This window comes from Ovis canadensis, chromosome X (genome assembly GCF_042477335.2).
Source record: "Ovis canadensis isolate MfBH-ARS-UI-01 breed Bighorn chromosome X, ARS-UI_OviCan_v2, whole genome shotgun sequence".
In the NCBI taxonomy this organism is placed as follows: domain Eukaryota; kingdom Metazoa; phylum Chordata; class Mammalia; order Artiodactyla; family Bovidae; genus Ovis; species Ovis canadensis.
The window spans coordinates 100,011,173-100,034,990 of NC_091727.1; the positions used below are offsets into that span (position 1 = coordinate 100,011,173).

The 23,818-nt window shown below is 41.1% G+C and overlaps 1 protein-coding gene across 13 annotated transcripts in view; it reads left to right on the plus strand.

Annotated features, from left to right (window-relative positions):
• ARHGEF6 (Rac/Cdc42 guanine nucleotide exchange factor 6) overlaps positions 1-23,818 on the plus strand; it is a 117,142-nt gene that overhangs the window by 28,520 nt on the left and 64,804 nt on the right. For 10 of the 13 annotated variants that reach the window (XM_070290673.1, XM_070290672.1, XM_070290674.1 and 7 more), the window contains 4 exons: positions 3,990-4,074; positions 6,233-6,357; positions 7,949-8,150; positions 20,122-20,192. In XM_070290673.1, the coding sequence (XP_070146774.1) occupies positions 3,990-4,074; positions 6,233-6,357; positions 7,949-8,150; positions 20,122-20,192 (483 nt within the window). Of the gene's footprint in view, positions 1-3,391; positions 3,868-3,989; positions 4,075-6,232; positions 6,358-7,948; positions 8,151-20,121; positions 20,193-23,818 lie in introns of those variants that run through there. The other 3 variants (XM_070290678.1, XM_070290680.1, XM_070290684.1) reach the window with 2 other exon arrangements.

Here is a 23,818-nt window from a genome sequence, read left to right on the forward strand (position 1 = left end):
GAGGGAATCCTGCTGTTCATTCGACCTTCACAGATCCAACTGGAACTAAGCAGCTAATTTCTGCACCAAAATAAGTATCAAGAAAGTTCAGCTAGGGACTTCCCTGGTTGTCCAGTGGTTAAGACTCCATGCTTCCAGTGCAGGGGACACAGGTTCAATCCCTGGTCGGGAAACTAAGATCCCACATGCTGCATTGTGTGGACCAAAAAAAAATTTTTTAAAAAGTTCAGCTAATCTGAAGCTCAGTTTCATACCAGAGACACTAAACAGGTGCATGAAGCTTTCATAAAGGAGCCAGAGATGCGTGTCATCTGGCCACTGTATTGGGAAATCGCATATAGCATCTGAGCAGAAATTTGTATTACCTTTTCACCATCCCAGTGCTTTGCAGATAGAAAACGGGAATTGGTTCTCCATTTTGTACATGTAAATGATTGGGATTAATCCTAGGCAAGTGACTTGTACTGGATTCTACTTACCTCATACCCTCTCCATGGTGGGGGAGTCTCCCTTGCTTTTTCCCAGATGGATGCCAGTGCCCTTAGTTTTTCTCCACATCATCATCTCTAAACTTGGTTTCACACCTCTCATTTCCACTAAGGTGTAAAAGACTGATAGCAGCTCAAGGTATTGCACTTTCTGTAGACAGTATTTCCATTTTAGTAGGTGACCAATCTCAAGAGCGAGGAAGAAGGTCTGGGACGGAATGTTCAGTATTATTCCATGTGAGGCTCATGAGGGTGTGGTGCAGTGGAGGGTGACATGGTTCTGTCTAACTTTCCATTGGCTCAGAAATCATAACCCTCTGGCTTTGCTTTCTCTACTAGTCCCGAGAGGCCGCTTCCAACTTCTTCCTGTGTAGTTCCGAGTGCTTCAGAACAGCATCTGTGGGTAAATTCTTGTGTATTGAGGTTTTCTAAAAAAGGGAACTGTGTATAGTGCAGGAACTTCCCTCAAGCAGATGCAGTACCTCTTGCTGATGCATGTTTCATTTTCTGATCAGTGTCTTTGTTCTCAAATTCGGCCAAGTACCAACACAAGTGGGCTTCCCTAGTGGCTCAGTGGTAAAGACTCCGCCTGCCAATGCAGGAGATATGGGTTTGATCCCTGTGTCGAGAAGATCCCCTGGAGAAGGAAATGGCAACCCACTCCAGTATTCTTGCCTGGGAAATCCCGTGGACAGAGGAACCCGGCAGGCTACAGTTCATGGGGTTGCAAAGAGTTGGACATGACTGAGCGACTAAACAACAACTAATACAAGTGAATATTGCCAGTGTGGTCGCCTATAGGAGGTCAATTAACCTGGATAAGGAGCAACCTCAAAAGAAATGTGGAGGTTTTTTTTATCACAGTTCTCAGTCTTTTTCTGCAAATATTTACATCCATTTATTATTTTAGACACTACTCATCTCCACCACATCTACCCAATGCACACATCCATGTGCATACACATGCTCACACTCCCACTAGGACTTTTTTGCTTTGTTACCATTTTGGCATACATGTCATTAAAGTGAAGTTGAAAGTGACGTCGCTTGGTCATGTCTGACTCTTTGTGACCCCATGGACTGTAGCCTACCAGGCTCCTCTGTCCATGGGATTTTCCAGGCAAGAGTACTGGAGTGGATTGCCATGTCCTTCTCCAGGGAATCTTCCTGACCCAGGGATCGAACCCAGGTCTCCCACATTGTAGACAGACGCTTTACCATCTAAGCCACCAGGGAAGTCCTTACATGTCATTAACACTTTCCCATTGATATCACTTCTAAGGGAGATACAATAAGTTTGGAATCCCATGGGATACTTGATAGTGTCTCTAGGGTCTGTTGCATCTTGTTCACTCAGGTCTTGGCAAACTAAAACAGAATGCCTATCCATTTATTCCTGGAAACCTTTGCATTTTAGATTGTAGCATTCAGGAACATATTTGGATTGTAGTGTCCTTTAACTCTTTAGTAATATTGACATCTCCCCTTTGCTAGAAGTATATTAGAATCTCATTTTTAGATGTGATTGGGCTCATCAGTCATTTTAAGCTTGAATGCAAAACATTCATTGATTAAATGAATAAAGACTTGTGGGTCTCAGAAGAGGCCCACATTTGCATATATTGTTTACATGGACGGCCTCCCTCCCAAATGTGGGAAAAAAAACGGATACTATATATTTTCACTCAAGAGACAGATTTTAGGTCTTAAAGAATATGTACACAAAGAAGACAAAATTGGATTTTGACAAAGCTCCCAGAAAACATGCAGATTAGAAATGGAACAAATGTCTCTACCTTCCCATCAGGGAAGACAGATCCTTCAGAATCTTAGGCTCATTACCAACCATGCCCCACATGAAAAGGTACATTTTATTCCCATCACCACACTGGGGGAAAAAAAAGGATACAAACTTCTTGACATCCTGGAACAAAATGTTTTAAGGTGTATTTCCATCCAGAAAGTGGGCCTCTGGTTAAGCATTGGAGGGAGGTGCTAGTGGTAAAGAATCCACTTGCCAATGCAGGAGATGTGGGTTTGATCCTTGGGTTGGGAAGATCCCTGGAGAAGGAAATGGCAACCCACTCCAGTATTCTGGCCTGGGAAATCCCATGGACAGAGGAGTGTGGTGGGCTACAATCCCCTGGGTAGCAAGAGTCAGATACAACTGAGCACAGCATGGCACAGCACAATAGATATGTATATAGATCTGGGAATCCAGGTGGCTCGGTGGTAAAGAATCTGCCTGCCAATGAAGGAGATGTGGGTTCGATCCCTGGGTTGGGAAGATCCCCTGGAGAAAGAAATGGCAACCCATTCTAGTATTCTTGCTTGGGAAATCCCATGCACAGAGAAACCTGGCAGGCTACAGTCCATGGGGTCATAAGAGTCAGACAAGACTTAGCCACTAAACCATATATAGATCTGTATCACTGACTGGCAGATTAATAGGTTGAGCCTGTCCTTGAGCAGACTTCTAGTTTCAAATACACATTTATGAGACTAGAAGACATCGCCATACACTTTAATACATTGAAAGCATTTACAATTTTATTCTTAAATTTGTGAAATTATTTTTTACTAAAGTATAATTGATCTACAATGTTTCAGGTGTACAGCAAAGTGATTCACTTATACATCTATAGATCTATTCCTTTTCAGATTCACTTCCATGATAGGTTATTACAAGATATTGAATACACTTTTAAATGAACAATTGTCTTTAAAACAGTAACTGCTTGGTATCTTCCCTAGGGACAGGGGATATCAGAATGATGGTTACAACTGGCCATGTGAAATATTGTATTTCTTCAATGTTTTGCTGCCAGCAGTTGAGCAATACCAGGAAGGGCAGAGGTCATATCCGGAAAAGTTACCTAAGGCCAGGAAGAACCTAGAGGCTCAGAGTGGCCAAGGGTCAGATCCATGAAGATGAGCTGAGAGGGGCAAGATCAAGCCGCAGAAACTGGGCACTGAGGCTGGGAGCAAGAGGCAGGCCTAGGCAGGAAGTTTGGGCAGTGTGAAGTTGGGACCCAGTGTGTGGCCACAGTGAGGATGGGCAGAAGTGAGGAAGGCAGTGCTGACAGCGCCCGGCTGAGCACAGTGAATAAAGTGTACTGAGGGAAGGGTGTCACAAGGGCTCCCCCTCCTTCGGTAGTTGATGGGCACTGACTGTAACCTAGCACAGGGTTTCCGGTAACTGGGCCGAGAGTATTGATGGGTTCAGGTCAGAAGAGCAGGTCTGTGCATTTCCTGGTGGGCGCTGCACTCGGCGTAGTTCTCATTTCCCATTACTGCTTCTCTCTGACTCACTGATGGCTGCCATATGTCATTAGGCGGCTTTGCTGCCGCTTTCATTTTTTCCCAACGGTATACAGAGGTTTGGGTCTTGGCTTTTACATTATTTTCCCCTGAGAGCTGGAGGAAGTAGCCTTCTGATACTTTGGTTTGTTGAGTTGAATACTTACAGTGTCTTAACAGTTTCAATTTCCTTTCTCATAGATATTTGATCCTGAGGACCTTTATGCAGGGGTCAATTTCTCCAAGGTTCTGCACACTCTTTTAGCTGTCAACAAAGCAACAGAAGGTAAGTAGGGCTTGAGATGGGTGGGGGGGCCTGGGTGACATGTTTGGGTTCATGTGTCTCTGATTCCTCTAGGATCCGACTATGTCCACAACTGTGCCCTTGGGACAGATTTCTCTCTTCCCCTTAAAAGAACCCCAGTGGGTGCCAGATGCTTTAACTCGTCATACTTTAGGATTTCAACATAACTATTACAGATGTTTTCTAATGCCCTTAATATAGTAAGAATCAAGAAACAATTTCATTCAAAGCTATCAAATAGACCCCTGAGTATAACAGGCAGAAAATTAAAAGGAAAAAGATCAGTTCCTTTTTTCATAAAGTTTACAAAATGCAGCTGTTACTTCCCTTTCCCCGCCAGAGACATTTTTTTTTTTTCTCATAGTTTTCAGTATGTCTTTGTCCATGTTAAGGAACCCTTCAGTAACCTCGCACTGGAAATGAAACCTCAGGTTCATAGTGAGAGAAAAGAACATCATTTATTTAAATGTTTAGTACCCATCACATTGGCAGAATGAAATAAATATAAATCCTAGTACATGTGAACCAAATGATGATAACCTTAAAGGATAGCTTCATTCCTTCCATGATACAGTATCTTACTGAGAGCAGGGCAGTAATAACCATAGTTAGCATGCGTTGACCCCTTACCATGGGTCATGACTGTCCTAAGAGCCATCGGTAGTCCCATTCAATCTTTGAAACAAGCCTGGGAGTAGGTGGAGTAGGTGTCAGTAGTAGGTCCATATTACAGATGAAGAAAGTCAGGCCCATAGTGGTTCGAGCAGAAAGTAAGCAGCAGACCTGGAATTCAGACCCACATCTCACTGACTCTAGAGCCCCGACGCTCCAACTTGGTTCTTGCTGCTCAAAACACTGAAAAGTCAACACGCTGTGTGCCCAGCACTGCCAGGTGCTACAAAGAAAGTGTAAGACGTGGTCCCCGCCCTGGAGAAAATTACCATCTATTTAGGGAGACTCAACTTACCCATGTGAAACAATTAAAGAACAGACAATATAATCAAGTGCCAAAGAGGCTGGGGCATCTTGGAAGCTATCAAGTAATTACAGTTTTAGTCAAAAGAGCTGTATATAATAGCAATAAATGTAAAAATACTTCTCTGAAGTTGTTCTTTTGCTTTCTGGAAGAAAATGCTTTGGCGCTATTGCAAGGCGTATAGCAGAAAGTACAGCTAATTCAAGTAACTATATTTAACACACATGACAACTATCCAGTTCTGGGCAGGGAGGATCGTATAATTCTAACATTATGCCATACAAATTATATGTTCCTTTGCCAAACTCTCCTAGCAAGTTTTACAGTCTCTTCCCTTGCCACAGATATTTATAAAATACAAGGAGGTGAAAGTTAAAACCCACAGCATCAAGGAAATTACTTGGATACTGAGCTTGTCGCCTAGGGAATGTTTGGGCTTTAGACTTTTGCAGTTTATATCTTTTAAAAATAAATGGAGAGGAAAAGAACTCTCATTTGAATTTGTCAGGAAGCCAACTCCTCCCTTTAGTATGCTCTGGGCATTCTGAAAACACCCAACTCAGCGCTGGGCTGATCGAATTTCACATGGTTTCAAGGAAAAGACTCTTGAATTTGAGTTAAAAAAATTTTAGTATCAAGACTGCATCTTTCCCAGACACACATTCCCTCTCATTCTTATTCTCCCATCCCCCAGGCACAAAGGGAGATTTGACATTATATGTGCCACATTGCTCCATGTGAGGAAGAAAAGAACCACTCAGTTATGGGCCAAAAAACAAAGCGAGAAATTTAAAATATTTCAAAGTAATAAGAGCCACAGACAGCTGTTTGGTACCCAATATAGTTCTGCTGGGGATCACAGGGCATACTGTTGCAACGGGTTCAGGAGCAAAGTGTTGTAGAGAAATGGGTTAAGAGAAAATGTGGTTGTGTCGCTGTTTTTCTTTCTACTGGAGAACAATGGCCAGTAAGGTTAAGAAAGAGAAGTTGGCCACTGCAATGGAGGGGAGGGGGGATGAAATAAGCTCAGCATGTTCATCATGGAACAGTTTAGAAGTTTGGTCAGATTGCCTTTGATAATGTCCCGTGAAAGATAATATTTTGCTGGAGACGTTTTTCTGACACAAGGGCCTCTCTTTACGGTGCCTTTTCCTCTTTTCACAGATCAGCTCTCAGAAAGGCCATGTCGACGTTCCTCTTCTCTTAGCGCTGCTAATAGTTCTCAGACAAACCCACAGGGAGCAGTTTCTAGCACAGCTCCAGGACTGCAGAGGCAGTCAAAGCCAGTGGTAAGTATGGTCCCCAATTCCCCTGGCCTGTTTTTAAATCTGTAAAATTCGATGGCTATCTTGGTTACATCTCCATAGGTGGTGACATACCATCCTGTTGGTTTGCGGTGTTGTGATAAAATGAATTTGGAACCTCACCCCAATTCAGGCTGGCCCAAGGGAACACATCAAAGGCATGTGGGCCGCAGAGTCAGAAAGTCAGGGTTGAAGCCTCAAAGTTCTATCCCTTTCTACTGGAGTGGGTAGCCATTCCCTTCTCCAGGGGATCTTCCTGACCCAGGGATTGAAACCCAGGTCTCCTGCATTGCAGGCAGATTCTTGACTGTCTGAGCCAGCAGGGAAGCCCATCCCTTTCTAGAATTGAGCAACTGAGAACCCTATGCAAATGTCAGTTGTCAGTCCAACTTCCTGAGGGAAGTTTGCTGTTATTTCCCCGTCACCAGCCCCCACCCCTCGCTCCCGCCCCCGCCCCCGGCTTATTAGAGAACTAAATAGTGCCTGGCACAGTGCAGGCAATCAATATATATTACTTGCTCTCATCATCATCACTGCCATTTTCTTTTTCTCTTTGCATTCCTATTGAGCTCCTGTATTGGGATGGCTCAGTTATCATTGCATTTGGTCTTAATGGGAGCTTTCTTTTGGAAGGAAGCACCCTAGCTTCTGTTCTTTTGAGACCTTTATTCCTTGTCAAAATCCACCCACTTGCTTTAAGCCATCAGGAGCTATTAGTTCCAAAGTACTTTAATTACTTCCAAAGCACTTAACCTTTTGAGATCAGAGATCCCTTTCAGAAGCTGATGAACACTGTATGGTTCCATACCTCTTGGGCCCTCTCCAATTGTATGCAAAATCTTCTCCCTGAACTTTCTAGTCTCTGTTTTGGGTAAAGGCACATTGTGCCATCATCTTCTCAGGGACCTGTGACAGGTTAAGAGCTCCTGACTTGGGTAACTATGGGATATTTGATCTTTGCATATGACTAAGCCTTAGCCAATTTAAGATATTCTTAGTAATTGGGAGGTGGGAGGCAGATTTTATGAGATGAGGTTAGTACCTAATCATGGTCATGTAATTATGTAAGACTTTGTCTGAGTGTTGGGTACAGGCAGAGTGGGATAGTTTATTAATCTACTTTGTTTCCTAGCTCATTTAAATAAGTATCTTTCAGGAATTCCCTGGCAGTCCAGTGATGAGGACTCCATGCTTCCATTGAGGGGAGCCTGGGTTTGATTCTTGGTAGGGAAACTAAGATCCCCACAAGCTGAGTGGTGTGGCCAAAAAAATAAAAGTAGTATCTACTGGTGGGGGACAAGGAGATGAAGGCATGACCCCCTCCAAAATACACATTCTCACAAATGCAAAAGTTTGCCTACAATTTTGAGGGCTTTATTAATCCCCTTCTTCTCACTGCCTGTGCCCCCGAAAGGCCTACCTACATTAGGCCCATTCCTAAGTTAAAGATTCAAGACTGAGATAGACCTGGGGTTTTATCCTTGGTCACCCTACTTTATTTGCCTAAATTCATAGAATTTCTGCCCCAGCCTCGTTGACATAAGTACCTAATCTGGTGTGACTTTTATTTCTCCAGGAGATGACGGAAAATGGAAGTCACCAGTTGATAGTAAAGGCGAGATTCAACTTTAAGCAGACTAATGAAGACGAGCTGTCTGTCTGTAAAGGGGACATCATTTATGTCACTAGAGTTGAAGAAGGAGGCTGGTGGGAAGGCACATTAAATGGGAGAACAGGCTGGTTCCCTAGTAATTATGTCCGAGAAATTAAATCCAGTGGTAAGTCAATCTTTTCAAAGCTTTTTTGACTCTCAAAGCTTTTTTTGGTCTTTGGACAGAAAATCTTGCAGTTTTCATTGGTTCACAGAATTGTTTGTACTGGTATATGTGAAAAAGACTAGAACAGAACTGGGGTAAAAAAAATCTGTGATTAGATATTTTGAAGCCAAGTTGTATTTAGATTACATCAAGGCGGCAAGAAACTAAAAAAGCAAAAGAATTCAAAGCTTAGACAACTGTTCCACCTTAACTATGTCCCTTTCTGCTACTAATTCTAGCCCCTGTAGCCCATCTACAAAGTCCTTCCTGCTACTCCAAGAATCACTGATGGCAGAATACAATAATAAGAGAGGCCATGTGCTCGCTTCCTTTTTTTATCCCTAAGCTCTTTGAGCAAACTTAAGTCTAAATGTCTCAGAGATATGTAGGAGAAATAACAATCACAAGGCTGCAGGAAGCTGTCTGGCCACTTTGATTCTGAATAAGATTGCCCTTAAAGTCATTGCACACTGCTAACCGTTTACCCTTTTTCATGATGATACCCAGAGAAATGCAATCTAATCACTCATCAGTAATCATTCTAGAACTTTCTTAGGTAACTCTCTTGCCTTTTATTCTTCAAGAAACTAAATCTTGCTTATATTACAAAACCAACAAAAATCCTTGGCATTATAAAAATGTGTCATAATACAGATAAAATAAGGTTCAGTTATTCACATTATTATTGCTCTTCCTGCTTCAAAACTATTTACCCAGGGGCTCCTTTTGAGTAGTTAGCTCCTTGGTATATTTTTTCCTTTGGTTGATGTCTTTTTTGCTTTTTTAATACCTCAAAATTAATACTATTATTTAATAAGATTATAGGCTCACTATAAGTTAAAACTTATCAAAATAGATAATGGAGACAATAAAAGTTCCCCTCTTATCTCTTCCTCCAGATAACCACTGTTAGGAGCTTTTCCCTAAAGTATTTGAGCTGAAATTTAGCTTCACACTTTTCTGTGTTGTGTGTCAGTTGAAGGTAGAGCATTTCCTTTAGTGGAATAAGTATTTACTAACAGATTTATAATTATGTGTGTGTGTGTGTAAATGTCTTAGTATCTTTTAGTACTGGGAATCGAGGAGTTTCTGTTGAGCCCTGAAGTATTTTCATGGGTTTTGCCTGGAGTTTCCTTGGTTTTGATGATTTTCACAGCCGATTTTTACCCCTTTTACATCTTTCAATGTGTATAATCTGATTGTTAGACTCTCTAAATAATTTGACAGATTCACTGTAACTTTGTTCACTGATTCAATGCCTTCATCAGAAAAGTAAAAGGAACAGCCCTTGCTTCCTGGCCTGGCCTGGGAATCCCAAGAATTGTTGAGGGGATGTAGTAGCCAACAGACAGCACGCCACACTCCTTATAGTGTCCTTTACTGAGATGCCTTGTAGCATATAGTCTGGCTCCTCCCTTGTGAACCAACCACCCTAAGTTTGTCCTGGTCTTGGACCCCTTCTCTTGGAGTTTTTCCTAAACTCTCTTTGGTTTACAACTCAGTTAAGGATACACTTGGCAAGCTCTGGCTCTTGTTTGAGCACCTGGGGAACCTAACCCTTAGAAACTCTTTTCCAGCTGTCAAGAATAGGTCTGCCTAACTGGGGTCAGGAGGCCTGCCTCTCAGGGAAAGCCTAGGACTGGAAGAGTATGGACCACTTCCCACCTAGTTTACTGCAATAGCTTCTTAACTGGCATCCCTGCCCCTGTCCTTGTCACTCCTATAGTGTAGTTTAAACTCAATAGCCAGAGGGTACTTTTAAAATGTACCTTGAGCACTATTAAAATGATTGAGAAGGTACTTTTAAAATGATCCTTTTAAAATGTAACTTGAGTACTATAATGGCTCCCAGCTCAAAAACAGTGAAGGTCAAGGTCATCCCAGTAATCTACATGGCCTCCAGGATTGGCCTCTGGTGTCCCCTCTGACCTTCTTTCTGACCTCTCTCCCCCTCACTTGTCCCACTTCAGCCATGCGGGCCTCCTGGTTGCCTGTTCCAGACAGGTTCCTGCCTCACCTGCTGTCCCTCCACCCTTACCTACTTCAGGTCTTTGCTCCCTTGTTGGCTTCAAAGTAGCATCTTATCCGGTCACCCAGGGGAAAATTGGACCCTGTTGCCACTACTGTTGTCCCCTTTCCCTTTTGTAGGTTTTTTTTTTTTTTTTTTACCATTTATTTCTAACAGTGTATATTTATTTATTTATTTAATTTACCACCTGTATTCTACCATTAGCATATAAGTGCCACAAGGGCAGAGATGTTTCTTCTGTTGATTTGGTTTGGTAAATATTTGTAAAATGAATGAATGTTGTGGGACAGGTCATTCAGTTCTGTTCAGCTTATTTGTTGAGTATTTCCTGGGTACTGGGTAGGGCTGTGCTGTACTTACCCACTGAGACGTGTCTCACTCTTTGCGACCCCGGACTGTAGCCCAGCAGGCTCCTCCATCCATGAGTATTCTCCTGGCAAGAATACTGGAGTGGGTTTCCATGCCCCCCCCCTGAGGATCTTCCCAACCCAGGGATTGAACCCAGGTTTCCTGCATTGCAGGTGGATTCTTTACCATCTGAACCACCAGGGAAGCCCAAGAATACTGGAGTGTGTAGCCTATCCCTTCTCCAGGGGATCTTCCTGACCCAGGAATTGAACTGGGGTCTCCTGCATTGCAGGTGGATTCTTTTTACCAACTGAGCTACCAGGAAAGCCCACTTGGTGGGAAGGGGTTTGTAATAATCTGTCCTCATGGACTCTGCCCCCAAGGACTTTTCAGTCTAGTAGTCAGGATAGGTGTGCACATGACAGGTTAGGACAGAGTCACACAAAGTTATATGTACAAAGCTGTTGGAAGAGTAAAGAAATTATTTGATTAACAGTAACCTAAGAGGAAAGAAGCACTTGACTTCGGTCTTGAATGATGAAAAGAGGCTTCTGATGGGCAGAGGATAGAAGCAGTTACTAAGTTAAAGCTGGGAAGTAGGGAAGCATGGAATGAGTGGTAGGAGGATTTGGGTTGAGGGTTAGGTGAGTGAAGAGAAGGGGTGTGGCTGGAGCTACTTTAAGAAGGCTGTCAATGACAAGCTGTAAGCAGGGGATTGCATGTGGTTTAGAGAAATCTTTCTAGTGGTGATGTTGGGGCTGGATGGCAGGGAAGTGGTGGGGATAATCAAGGAGGATGTGGGGAAAGCAGTAAAGACTACTGCTGAGGTCCCAGCAATTGACTTTGATGACCGTGGAGAAGAAGAGAAAGTGGATGGATGCAGTTGCTGCTGCTGCTGCTAAGTCGCTTCAGTCATGTCCGATTCTGTGCGACCCCATAGACGGCAGCCCACCAGGCTCCTCTGCCCCTGGGATTCTCCAGGCAAGAACACTGGAGTGGGTTGTCATTTCCTTCTCCAATGCATGAAAGTGAAAAGTGAAAGTGAAGTCTCTCAGTCGTGTCCGACTCTTAGCGACCCCATGGACTGCAGTCTACCAGGCTCCTCCATCCATGGGATTTTCCAGGCAAAAGTAGTGGAGTGGGGTGCCATTGTGTTCTCCGGATGGATGCAATAGATACTGTGAAAACAGAATCAAGAAAACTTGCTGATGATTAGCTATGAGGAAAAGGAAGAGGTGAACATAATGCCAAGCCTAGGGGTCCAGGTGGATGGTGAGCTCCTTAAGGGCATGCAGTGTCATCCGCCTAGCTGAGCAGCAAAGGTTTATTTGCCACGAGTAGGATATCAGTTCTATGATGAGGGAACCAGTGAAGCACATAAACCTGAACCATGCCTCTTGCCCTCGTGGTGTTCATAGTCTTGTGGGGAGATGGTCTTACTAGCATATCGAATGTTAAGTTCTAAATACAAGGTAGTCTGGAGAATGGTGAGCAGAAGAGAGGTACCCAGCTCATCCTGACAAGGAGGTCAAGCAGAAATTATTCATCTTTGTATATCTTTCTGTGTCCATAGTGCCTAATGTAGTCCTTTGCTGCTGCTGCTGCTGCTGCTAAGTCACTTCAGTCGTGTCCGACTCTGTGCGACCCCATAGATGGCAGCCTATCAGGGTCCCCCGTCCCTGGGATTCTCCAGGCATGAACACTGGAGTGGGTTGCCATTTCCTTCTCCAATGCATGAAAGTGAAAAGTGAAAGCGAAGTCGCTCAGCCGTGTCCAACTCTTCGAGACCCCATGGACTGCAGCCTACCAGGCTCCTCTGTCCATGGGATTTTCCAGGCAAGAGTACTGGAGTGGGGTGCCATTGCCTTCTCCTGTAGTGCTTTAGACATAGGAAATGTTTGGTAGATGCTGAACTCCCTTAATAGAGAAGATAGGAGGGTGTGTGTGTGTGTGTGTGTGTGTGTGTGTGTTGGGGGTGGGTGATTGGTACTGAAAGATGATGAGTTGTTTTGGACATGTTGAGTAGAGGCGCCAGCAGGTTATCATTTTGAAGATTTCTAGCAGGTTGGCAGGATGAATTTAGAGCATGGGAGAGAGCTAAGAGCTGGAGATTAAACTGCCAATGAACACTACAAAGTGGTAGATGATGAAGTGTCAAATAGATAGCAGATCATCAGTGGACAGAGAGTACACTGTGACTGGAGTGGATGGGAGAGGCTTCTCGGAAGAGATAGGACTTGAGCTGAACCCTCAAAGACACGGAAGCTGTGTGGATAGGTCCAAAAGAGAGTGGAGGACAATGTAAGTTGTAGTGATTATTTGGGGAGAATGAAAACTGTGAAAGATCTGTGGTAGTTCAAGTGGAGCATATTTAAGGGACTTTGGAGGAGATTAACTTGGTGTAATGCAAACATCTTGTTGGGAAAGTAGGTATCAGCTCTTTGCCAACTTGAATCCTTTCCCACCCAAATCTTGCTGCACAAAACAGTAAGAAGGCCACAACCTGCTTAGAAGGCTGCTGAGGGACAATATAAACTCAGTGTTATGCTGTTTTATCCCCTGGAGAAGGGAATGGCTACCCACTCCAGTATTCTTGCCTGGAGAATTCCATGGACAGAGGAGCCTGGTGGGCTGTAGTCCATGGGGTTGCAAAGAGTCAGACACGACTAAGTGACTAACACTTATCTTTGGAATGTCTTTCCATAAAATCCATAGTGATGTGTCCACTTAGGAAAGAACATTTATCTTTAATGAGTCTTTAAAAATGATTTCTAGATTAAATGTGTAGCTCAAAGAAATGAAACCTTCAACTTGGAGTTTTCAACCCCTCTGCTATACAGCTTCTGGGTCCTTTATAAAGTTGAATCAGGCATGGAACAAAGGACTCCTGTGATCTCTATCTGCTTACTGTTGGGCCAGATGTGTAACATGGAGATCACTGGAAGAGTCAGGAATTCTGGAATACTCATTTACGGTAGCCTGGGTACAATTCAGGCTGATGCTACAGGTTCTTTTGTCTTAGAAATCAAAGAAAGGAACTCCAGTCCCAGGCAACCCTCAGCCCGCAGACAGCTCTGCTGGCTCCGCGGTGGAGAGCTGTGCAGAGTTTTGTTCCACTGACAAGAGCACTTCATGCTCTGGTAAGTTTGCCCTTGGGGAATGGATTTTTAAGTTTGAGAAATCCTCTGTAACTTTTGTCTAGAGATAATTATGGCCAAAGCCCTGGAGACAGTTTCTTCCTCTCTTCAGGAGGAGGTTGATTTCTGAGGACTTACAGAACCACCACTCTAAAACTGTAGAAAGTTGAGAAATAGAATATTTGAGTATAATGTGTTACACACACACACACACACACACACACACACACACACACCTTTTAACATGAGTTTAAGGCTGAAGATAGAATAGCTTTTTGTGACCATGATGACGAAAGCCTCTCCGCAAGAATGACGGAACTCAGGCACAGGTGACATTAGGGAGCTCTTGTCACCAGTCCTGCTGGCCACCTTTCAATTTCCTGTCACATGAGAAAAATAAACCCCATTTTGAGGAAAAAATATTTTTTTCAAGGATCTTACTTCTTGAAAAGTACACGTATGAATAACTTAGTCATTATATAAACTACAGAAGCTCTTTTTTTCCCATCAGTTCACTTGACCCAGATACATTATAAATAAGAAAATTAGCCATTTATCCTGTTTTCAGTCTTTTTCTTTAAAATTAGTGGTAACTTGTGAATGACCTTGTTGTTTATACACCAAAATCATGTTTGCCACTACATCACAGTAAGTTATATCTCAGTAACACAGTAGGTTATATCTCCCCTTAAAATTTTTGTCTGTTACCAAGAAAGGGTGAAGTTTTTTTTTTTTTTTTTTTAAGGGTGAAGGTTTTATCAGGACTTTGCATTAAATTTTTCCTGGCTATTGAGGCAAATATGACTGGAGCAGATATTTTAAGCAAGTTCTGTTTTCTTCAGCTGATTCAGTTAAAGGGTCAATAAATCCTTCTAAAACTTCTTCTTTGCAGGTAAATATAGATGTCAAATGAGGGGATTAGGTAGATGGCTAATTAAATTGTATTAAGGCAGATTAAGAAATGACTCTTCCTACTTATTCTAATCCAAAAGCATGATGGGGCTTTATATTTACACTTTCTGTTTTAATCCCCAGGGTGTATCACACAGATCCTTCACATCCAGAGAAAACCAGTTATCACTAGATTTCTTTTTGACTTGTCACCACCAACAGGCATAGGAATCTATACCTTAGCAAGGGAGAGGAATGAATGGAGAGTTAATGGGAAAAGGATTGTTACATAGGAATAAGGACGATTTCTTTTTTTCCCAGCATTTGTAACTTTTTAAATTGAAATATTTGTTATTGTTGTTTAGTCGCTAAGTTGTGTCCAACCCTTTGTGATTCCATGGACTGTAGCCCTCCAGGCTCCTCTGTCTATGGGATTTCCCAAGCAAGAATACTGGAGTGTGTTGCCATTTCCTTCTCCAGGGGATCTTCCTGACCCAGGGATTGAACCTGGGTCTCCTGCATTGCAGGCAGACTCTACCAACTGAGCTACAAGGGAAGCCCCAGTTGTATAGTATTATATAAATTATAAAATATAGTGATCACAGTATTTAAAGGTTATACTTATAGTTATCATAAAATATTTGCTGTATTCCTCATGTTGTACAGTATATCCTTGTAGCTTATTTTATACCTAATAGTTTGTACCTGTTACTCCCCTATCCCTATATTGCCCCTCTCCCTTTCCTCTCTCCACTGGTCACCAATAGTTTGTTTTCTGTATCAGTGAGTTTGCTTCTTTCTTGTTATAGTCACTAGTTTGTTTTATTTTTTAGATTCCATGTGTACGTCATATTGTACAGTATAGTATTTGTCTTTCTCTGACTTATTTCACTTAGCATAATGCCCTAGGAAGGTTACTTACGTCTATACTTATATGACACTGTTGTTGTTTGAGTTATGCTAAATAACCCATTTGAATTCTTCACTGCATTGATTGATTTCTTTTTTGTTGCTTGAATTGAATTGACCAGTTTTTAATGGCCTTAGAAACACCACCTAAAAGGTTTATGTTTTCATATTAGTTCTGGTTAGGTTATATTGGGGAGGAAGAAGTTTTCCTCTACCCTTCTAGGTTCTTTTGAAATTGATGAGACAGATCAACAAGTGAAAATCACAAAAAAATTTTAATAATCTGTCTACATGGGAGAGACCCAGAGGAACTGAGTAAGTTGCCAAAATGGTGAAACGTTCACCTTAAATACCATCTTCAGCTAAAGATAAAAGAGGGTGTTGGGGGTAGTGGTTTGAGACTTCAAAGGGGAGGAAGGCAATTGACATAGAGATGGAAAAGCAAATGTTTGGCAAATAAATGTTTGCTGGGCCTTGCAGAGACCATGGAACGCAGAGTGGACTCTGATCTCCAAGAGTTGTCCCCACCACCCCCAGCCCATGTTCTTTCTTTGCAGATATCTCTGCTGATAGCTCTGTTCTGGGAACAAGCCTTCTACCTAAATTCTCTAGGCATCTAAGGGGGAGGTAAAAACCTGTGGCGGATTCATGTTGATGTATGACAAAACCAATACAATATTGTAAAGTAATTAACCTCCAATTAAAATGAATAAATTTATATTAAAAAATAAAAAAGAGAAAGACTTCCTGAGTCTTTAGAGCCTTGATTGTTTCCAGCTCAATATAATCCACGTGCCAAAGAGACATTTTGGGGAGGGAAAATTGACCCCCCTTCTGTCACTTGGAACCACCCCCAGGGACTGAACTTATCTCTTCTGAACCTCCACGTATTCATTCCTTCTCTGCGTGTCTCGCTGAGAGTGGGTCTCAGCTAAGACCGCACGTGGTAAGAGTAGGCAGTGGTGGGCTGGGGGGTAGAGGGCAAAGGAGGGACAAGAGGCAAGAACTGTCACTGAAACCTAGTACTGGTGTTTTTCTCTTTGCATCCACCCCTTGAGTTTTTTCATGGGGCCGGTTGTTTGCAAAGACTACATTTTTAAAGACTTTCCAAGGTTATCCTTCCAAATCTGTTTTCCTTCTTCTCTCGGGATTGATTCCCCATTCTGCACCAAGACTGCAGAGACATCCAGACCTTCCAGTACGACGCTGAGTGAGAGCAGGCATCCTTGCCTTGTTCCTGATCTTGGGGTTCGGAATGCATTCAGCCGTAGGTTTTTCTCCACTAGGTAAGATGCTAGCTGTAAGGTTTTTGTAGATGCTCTTTATTGAGTTGGAGAAGTTCTTTATTCCTATTTCTTTCTGGAAGTTTTTGTTGAATGGGTATTGAATTTTGTCCTGTGCTTTTTCTGCATCCATTGATATTATCATTTGATTTTTCTTTCTAGACTATTACTAACATGGGTTTCATCTATTGATTTTTGAATATTTAACCAACTTGTATCCATGGGATGAATTCCATGGTATAAAGTTCTTATAAAATATTGCTGAATTCTATTTACTGATACTTTGTTAAGGTTTTTTCATTGAAATTCATGAGGGATATGGGTCTGCACTTTAATTTTTTGTACTGTCTTTGTCTGGTTTTGGTGTCAGTGTAATAGTGACTTTATAAAATGAATTCTTTTATTTTCTGGAAGAGATTGAGAAGAATTGCTATGACTTCTTCTTTCAACATTTGGTAGAACTCTGCATTAGAACCATATGGGCCTGGAGATTTCCTTTTCTCCAAAGTTTTAAATTTATAAATTCAGTTTCCATACTTGTTATAAGGTTCTTCAAATGATGTATTTAATATTGGGTGAACTGTGGTAGTTTTGGTTTTCTGAGAAATTGCTCCATTTCACACCTAATTATCAAATTTATGTGTTTTGAGTTGTTCATACTATTTATTATCTTTTTGGTATCTCTAGAGTCTGTAGTGATATCCCATATTTCACTTCTCATATAGGCAATATGCGTCTTCTCTCTTTTTTCCTCTGTCAGTCTTTCTAGAGTTTGACTATTTTATTAAAATTTTTTTACTATAATTTTTTTATTGAAGTGTGATTAATTTACAATATTGTGTTAATTTCAGGTGTACAACAAAGGGATTTGGTTATACATATATATATCTCTATATTTTGAAAAAATCTTTTCCGTTATAGATCATTACAATATACTGAATATAGTGCCCGGGGCTATTCAGTAAATCCTTGTTAACAATTTTATTGATCTCATCAAAACACCAGCTCTTTTAGCATTATGTTCAGCCACCCAGCAATCTCCATGGCAGTCACTGTTTTCTTTCATGTTTCCCTGTTCTACTTTACGTAGTTACCATTTTTCTTCACTTGCAGTGACCAATTCCTTTGGGCTTTCCTTTCCTCTTCTGCATCTTTGCAGACTTTCCATTACTCTTTACCCTTCCTTTTGGCCTTGCTTTCGAAAGGCGACCACATCTTGCTGATTTCTCTGGAACGTTCTATTTTTAATCAGACTGGTTTATGTCATAATTACACAAAACAACTGAGTTTTAAGTAACATCAGGGCTATACTGTAGAAAACTTGCTTAATAAAAACTAAAAGAATTTGGTAACTGTTGATTTCAAGTATGCTGAAGAGTCGAAAACCGTAGTGTGGTGGCAGGGGGCGAACACTAAGCTTGGCAATACAGTACTTGGGTTCATGTCCTGACTCTGCCACTTATAACCTCAAGTAATAGTCTGGGTGGCTTTGACTTGCTCAGATTTATCCAGTAAAGCCTCGTGAAGCCACCATGTGGATCCAGGCAGATCTTAAACTAGATATGCCCCATTTTTTGTTGCTGAGGAGTGAGAGAATTGGCCCTCATTCCTGCATTTTTGCTGTATTTCCACTTTATACAGCCTGGTCCAGCTGGACAGTTCACTGTCGCAGGAACAGCCCTGCCTTGAGTGTTGCCATTTCTACAGCTGTGCTCCGGGAATCTTCCCTGCTGAGAAAACGCTCTACTGTCTTCTCAGCCTGTTTGAATTCTAGCCCCCATCCAGGGACAGATCAAATACCCGGCTGCCCAGCAAGGTCTTCTCTGACCATCCCAGATCGAACTGATGGCCCCTCTGAGCTCCGAGGTAGATGGGGAACCACTGCTCCTGCCACCAACCAGGCCTTTCAGTAGCTTCATCTCTGGACGTCCTGCTGCTTGGGAGCACAGGCTCTTGTCAAGACACACCTGGGCTTCAGTCTTGGCTCTGCCATTTCCCAAATTCATGCTCTTAGGCAGCTGACCTCACCTTTCTGTACTTTAGTGACCTCTGCAAAATGAGAAGATCATCTCTGCCTCACAGGGTCATTGTAAAGATCAAATAAAATGTCCTAAAGGCTGTTAATTGCCAAGTAAACATAAGGGATATTTTAAATATAAAAATTATTAGAAATCAAGGTTAAATGGAAAAATGTTCATGAAATAGTGTTGTAATAGGAGAGTTAAGCTGTAGATGAATTAAGAAAGATCACTGTGTTTGTGTGTTCACAAACACATGATAAAAGGAATAGGAAGACATACTTCAAAACGTTACTGTGGATGATGGTTAGCTCTTGGTGACGGGTTAATTGTTGGTTTTTCTTTTCTGTATATTGCATTTTTTAGGAGTGGAATGTCATAGATATAAAACTAGAAAATATTACTTTTAGCAAAGGGAAGATCAAGGCCTGATGATAATACTTGGTTATGTATACTCTACCATACTTCAGAAGGAATTTAAAGCAGCATGCAATATAATATAACAAGGCAAAAATGGAATATAAAGCAATGATACAAAGGACAAAATGAGAGTAAGGAAGATAGTCTGTAGTGACACTGTTAAACATTTATGATTGCTGTCTTGTACTTTTTATTTTTAAAATTTCTTTTGGCTGCACAAGGTGTCTTGTGGGATCTTAGTTCCCTGACCAGGGATTGAATCTGATCCCCTTGCAGTGCAAGTGAGGACTCTTAGCCACTGGACCGCCAAAGAAGTCCCCTGTCTGTATTTTTATTAAGTGGTTTCTTTGTTTTTTAAAAAAAGCATTCTGGGATGTCTCTTAGTCATGAGTTTAATAGATAAGACAAACTTTGTAAAAGAAAGACAATATTTTATAGCACAATATAATGATATTAAAATGAATTTCCTGCTACTTTTCAGTGTATTCAAGATTCTGATTATTTTATTCTGGGCACAATAAACAGCCAGCCCCAGGAAAGAATGGCTGCTATTATCTGTATTATGTTATTCTTGTATGGTTAGTTGCAAGTTACAAACATAATGTATTTGGTTAGCATTCCTTTGCTTATCTGTTTTATAATAAGTCGAATGGAGAGGCAGATGAGTAAAGAAACAGCCCAAACTGGATCTGAAGTTCTTGCCTTGACCCTGTCATTAAGAAGCTGTGACTTGGCCATCTGTAGTTTAGTAAGGTTATAGCTTTACTTGTTTAGAAATGTACATTTCCTTTGAGCCTTCCACTTGACAATATTTATAATATGTTAGTTGACCTATGTTATAAGATGTTCATCTTAGACTTGTGTGATATTAACATAATTTAAATGTCTTTTTCACAGAGAGACCTCTCTCCCCCAAGGCTGTCAAAGGATTTGAAGCGACTCCACTTACCAAGAATTATTATACTGTGGTGAGTGTTCAGATGATAAACAAAAATTTTCTTGACTCTCTATATGGAGAATCACTGAAGTATCGAGGCGACACCAATGGAAGACTGGAGAAAGTTGCATTGCAAGGGTCTAATGTCAGCTTCATTATAATGGAACTCTTCTACTTGTAGGTTTCTTACAGATGTCTAGAAGTTTTACATCCACTGTACTGAGTAATTCAGGGGGATTCAGAGCAAGGCCTTTTAAACTGCAACAAAAGAGAAATTGGCCGATGTGTCAACATTATGGGGAAATTCAGCAGTTAGAGCTTGCCTTACAGATAGGAGGTGAATTCCCAAGTTCCTTTAATGCAGTAAAGTTTACATGATTGCATAGTGTGATTTTATTTTAGAATCAATCAATCTGCTATGATATCCTTGGAAATATTATCAACCTTGTTCTTGAGGAAAGCCCAAAGGAAAGACTGCCCTTTGGCACAGAGGGAGGAATGAAATGGCTCTGGCTTGAACACAGATATGACAAAATATATAAGCTCTAAATAGGGCATGTGCAATACTCAAAATAAGTTCCTGTTGAAAAAGAAATTGTATAATTTCCCTTAATCTACTCTGTTTTCCTCCATGTCTTCTTTCCAGACTTGGCCCAGTCACTAATGAAAAGGTCAAGTCCTCATAACCCTGAAGTCTCCCCGTTTGGTAGCCTTGTCATCTTCCTCATCACAACTGGAATATAGTTTCACTTTTCACCTAATGTACTATGTGTGTTTTTGCTGCTGACTCCTTTCATTGTGTGCATGGGTAAACAGTTTTTATTTTATTTTTTGGCCATACTGTGTGGCTTGTGGGAACTTAGTTCCCAAACCAGGGATGGAACCCGTGCCCCCTGAGGTGGAAGTGTGGAGCTCTGACCACTGGGCCGGCAGAGGAGTCCCTCAAGAGTTTTAAAATCTTTCTATACATTTGGTTTCAAAAAATGAAATATCATTCTTCAGTGAGTTTGCTTCATAATGATAACATGAACCGTAGTTGGTGTGAAAAATCAGGTAGGAACTTCATACCATGCTTCATTGTAGCATGAACAGTAATCACAGGGGATAATTTTGTCACTATTTTCCTTTTACATTTCTGAGGTTAAAATACATCACCCAGCAGAGCTAGGCTCCCTTCTCTCTTCATCCCTGATCACTTGTTTTAAAAAACTGGTAATGTTTTGATGCATTTCCTACATATATATAGCTATATATCATTATGTGGTTGTAATCATGCTATCTATACAATTTGTGTTCTGAGTTGTCATGTAAGGTTATCATATTTTCAATTATTTATTTGCCTTGTATTTTTTCTTCTAGTTTTATTGAGAAAAAATTGACATGCAACACTGTAAATTTAAGGTGTACAGCATAATGATTTGACTTACATACATCATGAAATGATGACCCCAGTAAGTCATTGAATATCCATGATCTCATAGAGTTACAAAATCAAAGAAATAGAAAAAAAAAGTGTTTTCCTTGTGATGAGAGCTCTTAGGATATACTATCTTAACAACAGTCATAAAGAGCGTACAGCAGTGTCAATTATATTTATCATGTTGTACTTTATATCCCTAGTACTTATAACTGTGAGTTTGTACCTTTTGACCACCTTCGCACAATTCCCTCCACCCACCTCTGGTCCTGGCCATTTCTTTTAGCTTCCAGGTGAACCCCAATGATTAAATTTTTAATGGAAGGGTGCAGTCAAATGGTGAATGAAAGTGTTACAATAGCTGCTTCTCCCTGCTGGTCTGGAACATACAATCACTCTGCTTTGGCTCTTTCTCTGCCTCTGCTGAGTCTATGGGCATTATACAAATCCTATCTATACTATATACCAACTCAAGATGTACTGCAGTTTCTATCACCCACCTCCTGTTGGAGTCCATGTACCTTATTTCCACTTCTCGCTGTTATAAACAATTCTGCAGTGAACATCCTGTGGGTAACTTTGGCAAAGTGTATAAAGATCTGTAAGGTGAAGTCCTAGAAGTTAAATTGTTGAGCCAAAATATATATATATATATTTAAATTTTTTCTCAAACCAAACTTAATTTTTAAAAACCCAAAAGGTCTTGGGGAGCCCAGGGTGGCCTGAGAAGGAGCTGTAGAGCTGTAGTATGAATATTGCTAGATTATTGAGGCCAATTGGACTTACCATTGTAATTAGATATGCATGTGAAAGGATTTGGGCTAGTTGTTGGTATTTTTAAAAAATCTACGTTTTTGAGTATTTAGGCAAATTTTTAGCAGCAACAAATTCAAAATATGTTCCGATTCTTCTGATCACCCTCCCAATCTGTGTTGAATACCTGAGTACTCACCCACAGTATTTGGAGATCTGGAAAATCAAGTTCACCCATATGTAAGGTGTCCCCATCTCATCTCACATTAGCTCTTCTTCCTAAGAGTCATTAGTTGTAGATGTTTTCCGTTGCTAGTTCTATAAGAGCACTAGTGTCTGATTTTTACTTCATTTTTTTAAAAACAGGAAGAATTTTTTATTATATAAATAATGATTAAAAACTCAGTGCAGGAAAAGAATAAAGAAGAAAATAAATATCACCTGCAATTCCACCACTCAGAGATGATCATCATTAACATCTTACTGAATCTGATGCCAAACTTTCTGTGATGTGTGGGTGTGTGTATACATGTATACATATACATAGCCTGTTTAAATATAAATATAGCTATAAATAAAACAGGAACTATGTCTTCTTCATTATTTCTCCTTCATGGAGATTTTTTTGTTCTCACACCCTAACGATACTGTCTGTGATCAGACATGTTCTGATGCTCTTGCATTCAGCGAGTCCTCGCTAGTCTAAATGCTTTCTTTATTTTGGTCTTGTGTATTAGTCAGGGTTCTACAGAGAGACAGAACCAATAGATATAGAGAGATTTACTGTAAGGAATTGGCTTGTGTGATTATGGAGGCTGAGAAGTCCCATGATCTGCCATGTGTAAGCTGAAAACCCAGGACAGGTGATGGTGTAGTTCAGTCTGAGCCTAAAGGCCTGAGAACTAGGAGAGCTAAGGGTGTAAATTCCAGTCCTTGGGCAGATGTTCCAGCTCAAGCAGTGAGGTACAAATAGAGCCAATTCTCCCTTCCTTCACCTTTTTGTTCTCTTCAGGCCAACAGATTGGATGATGCACATTGGGGAGGGCAATCTGCTTTACTCAGGCTACTGGTTCAAAGTTCACCTTACCTGGAAACACTCTCACAGACCTGCCCAGAAATATTATTTAGTCTGGGCATCTCATGACCCAACCAAGTTGACACATAAAATTAACTGTCACATCCTGTAAGCTTGGACAGGATAGAAACCTCTTGGAATTTGCAGGTCTGCATACATTCTCTCCCCTTTTTCAAGTTTCTGAGGGATTATCAGCTAATCTCAGACCCATTTAAGCCTCAGTTTGCTTCTGATGGCACATCAGTTCTGAAATGCTTAGAAGTTCTCCAGTATGATTAAAGTGACATAGGGAGCCCAACTCAGACCTACATCTGCCATGAGGCATGTTTAATGTATCTAACTGAGGCTTGGCCTCTCCTAGCCGGTTGTTTTGAAGGGGAGTTTAGCATCCTTTAGGGACATGGCAGCCTAG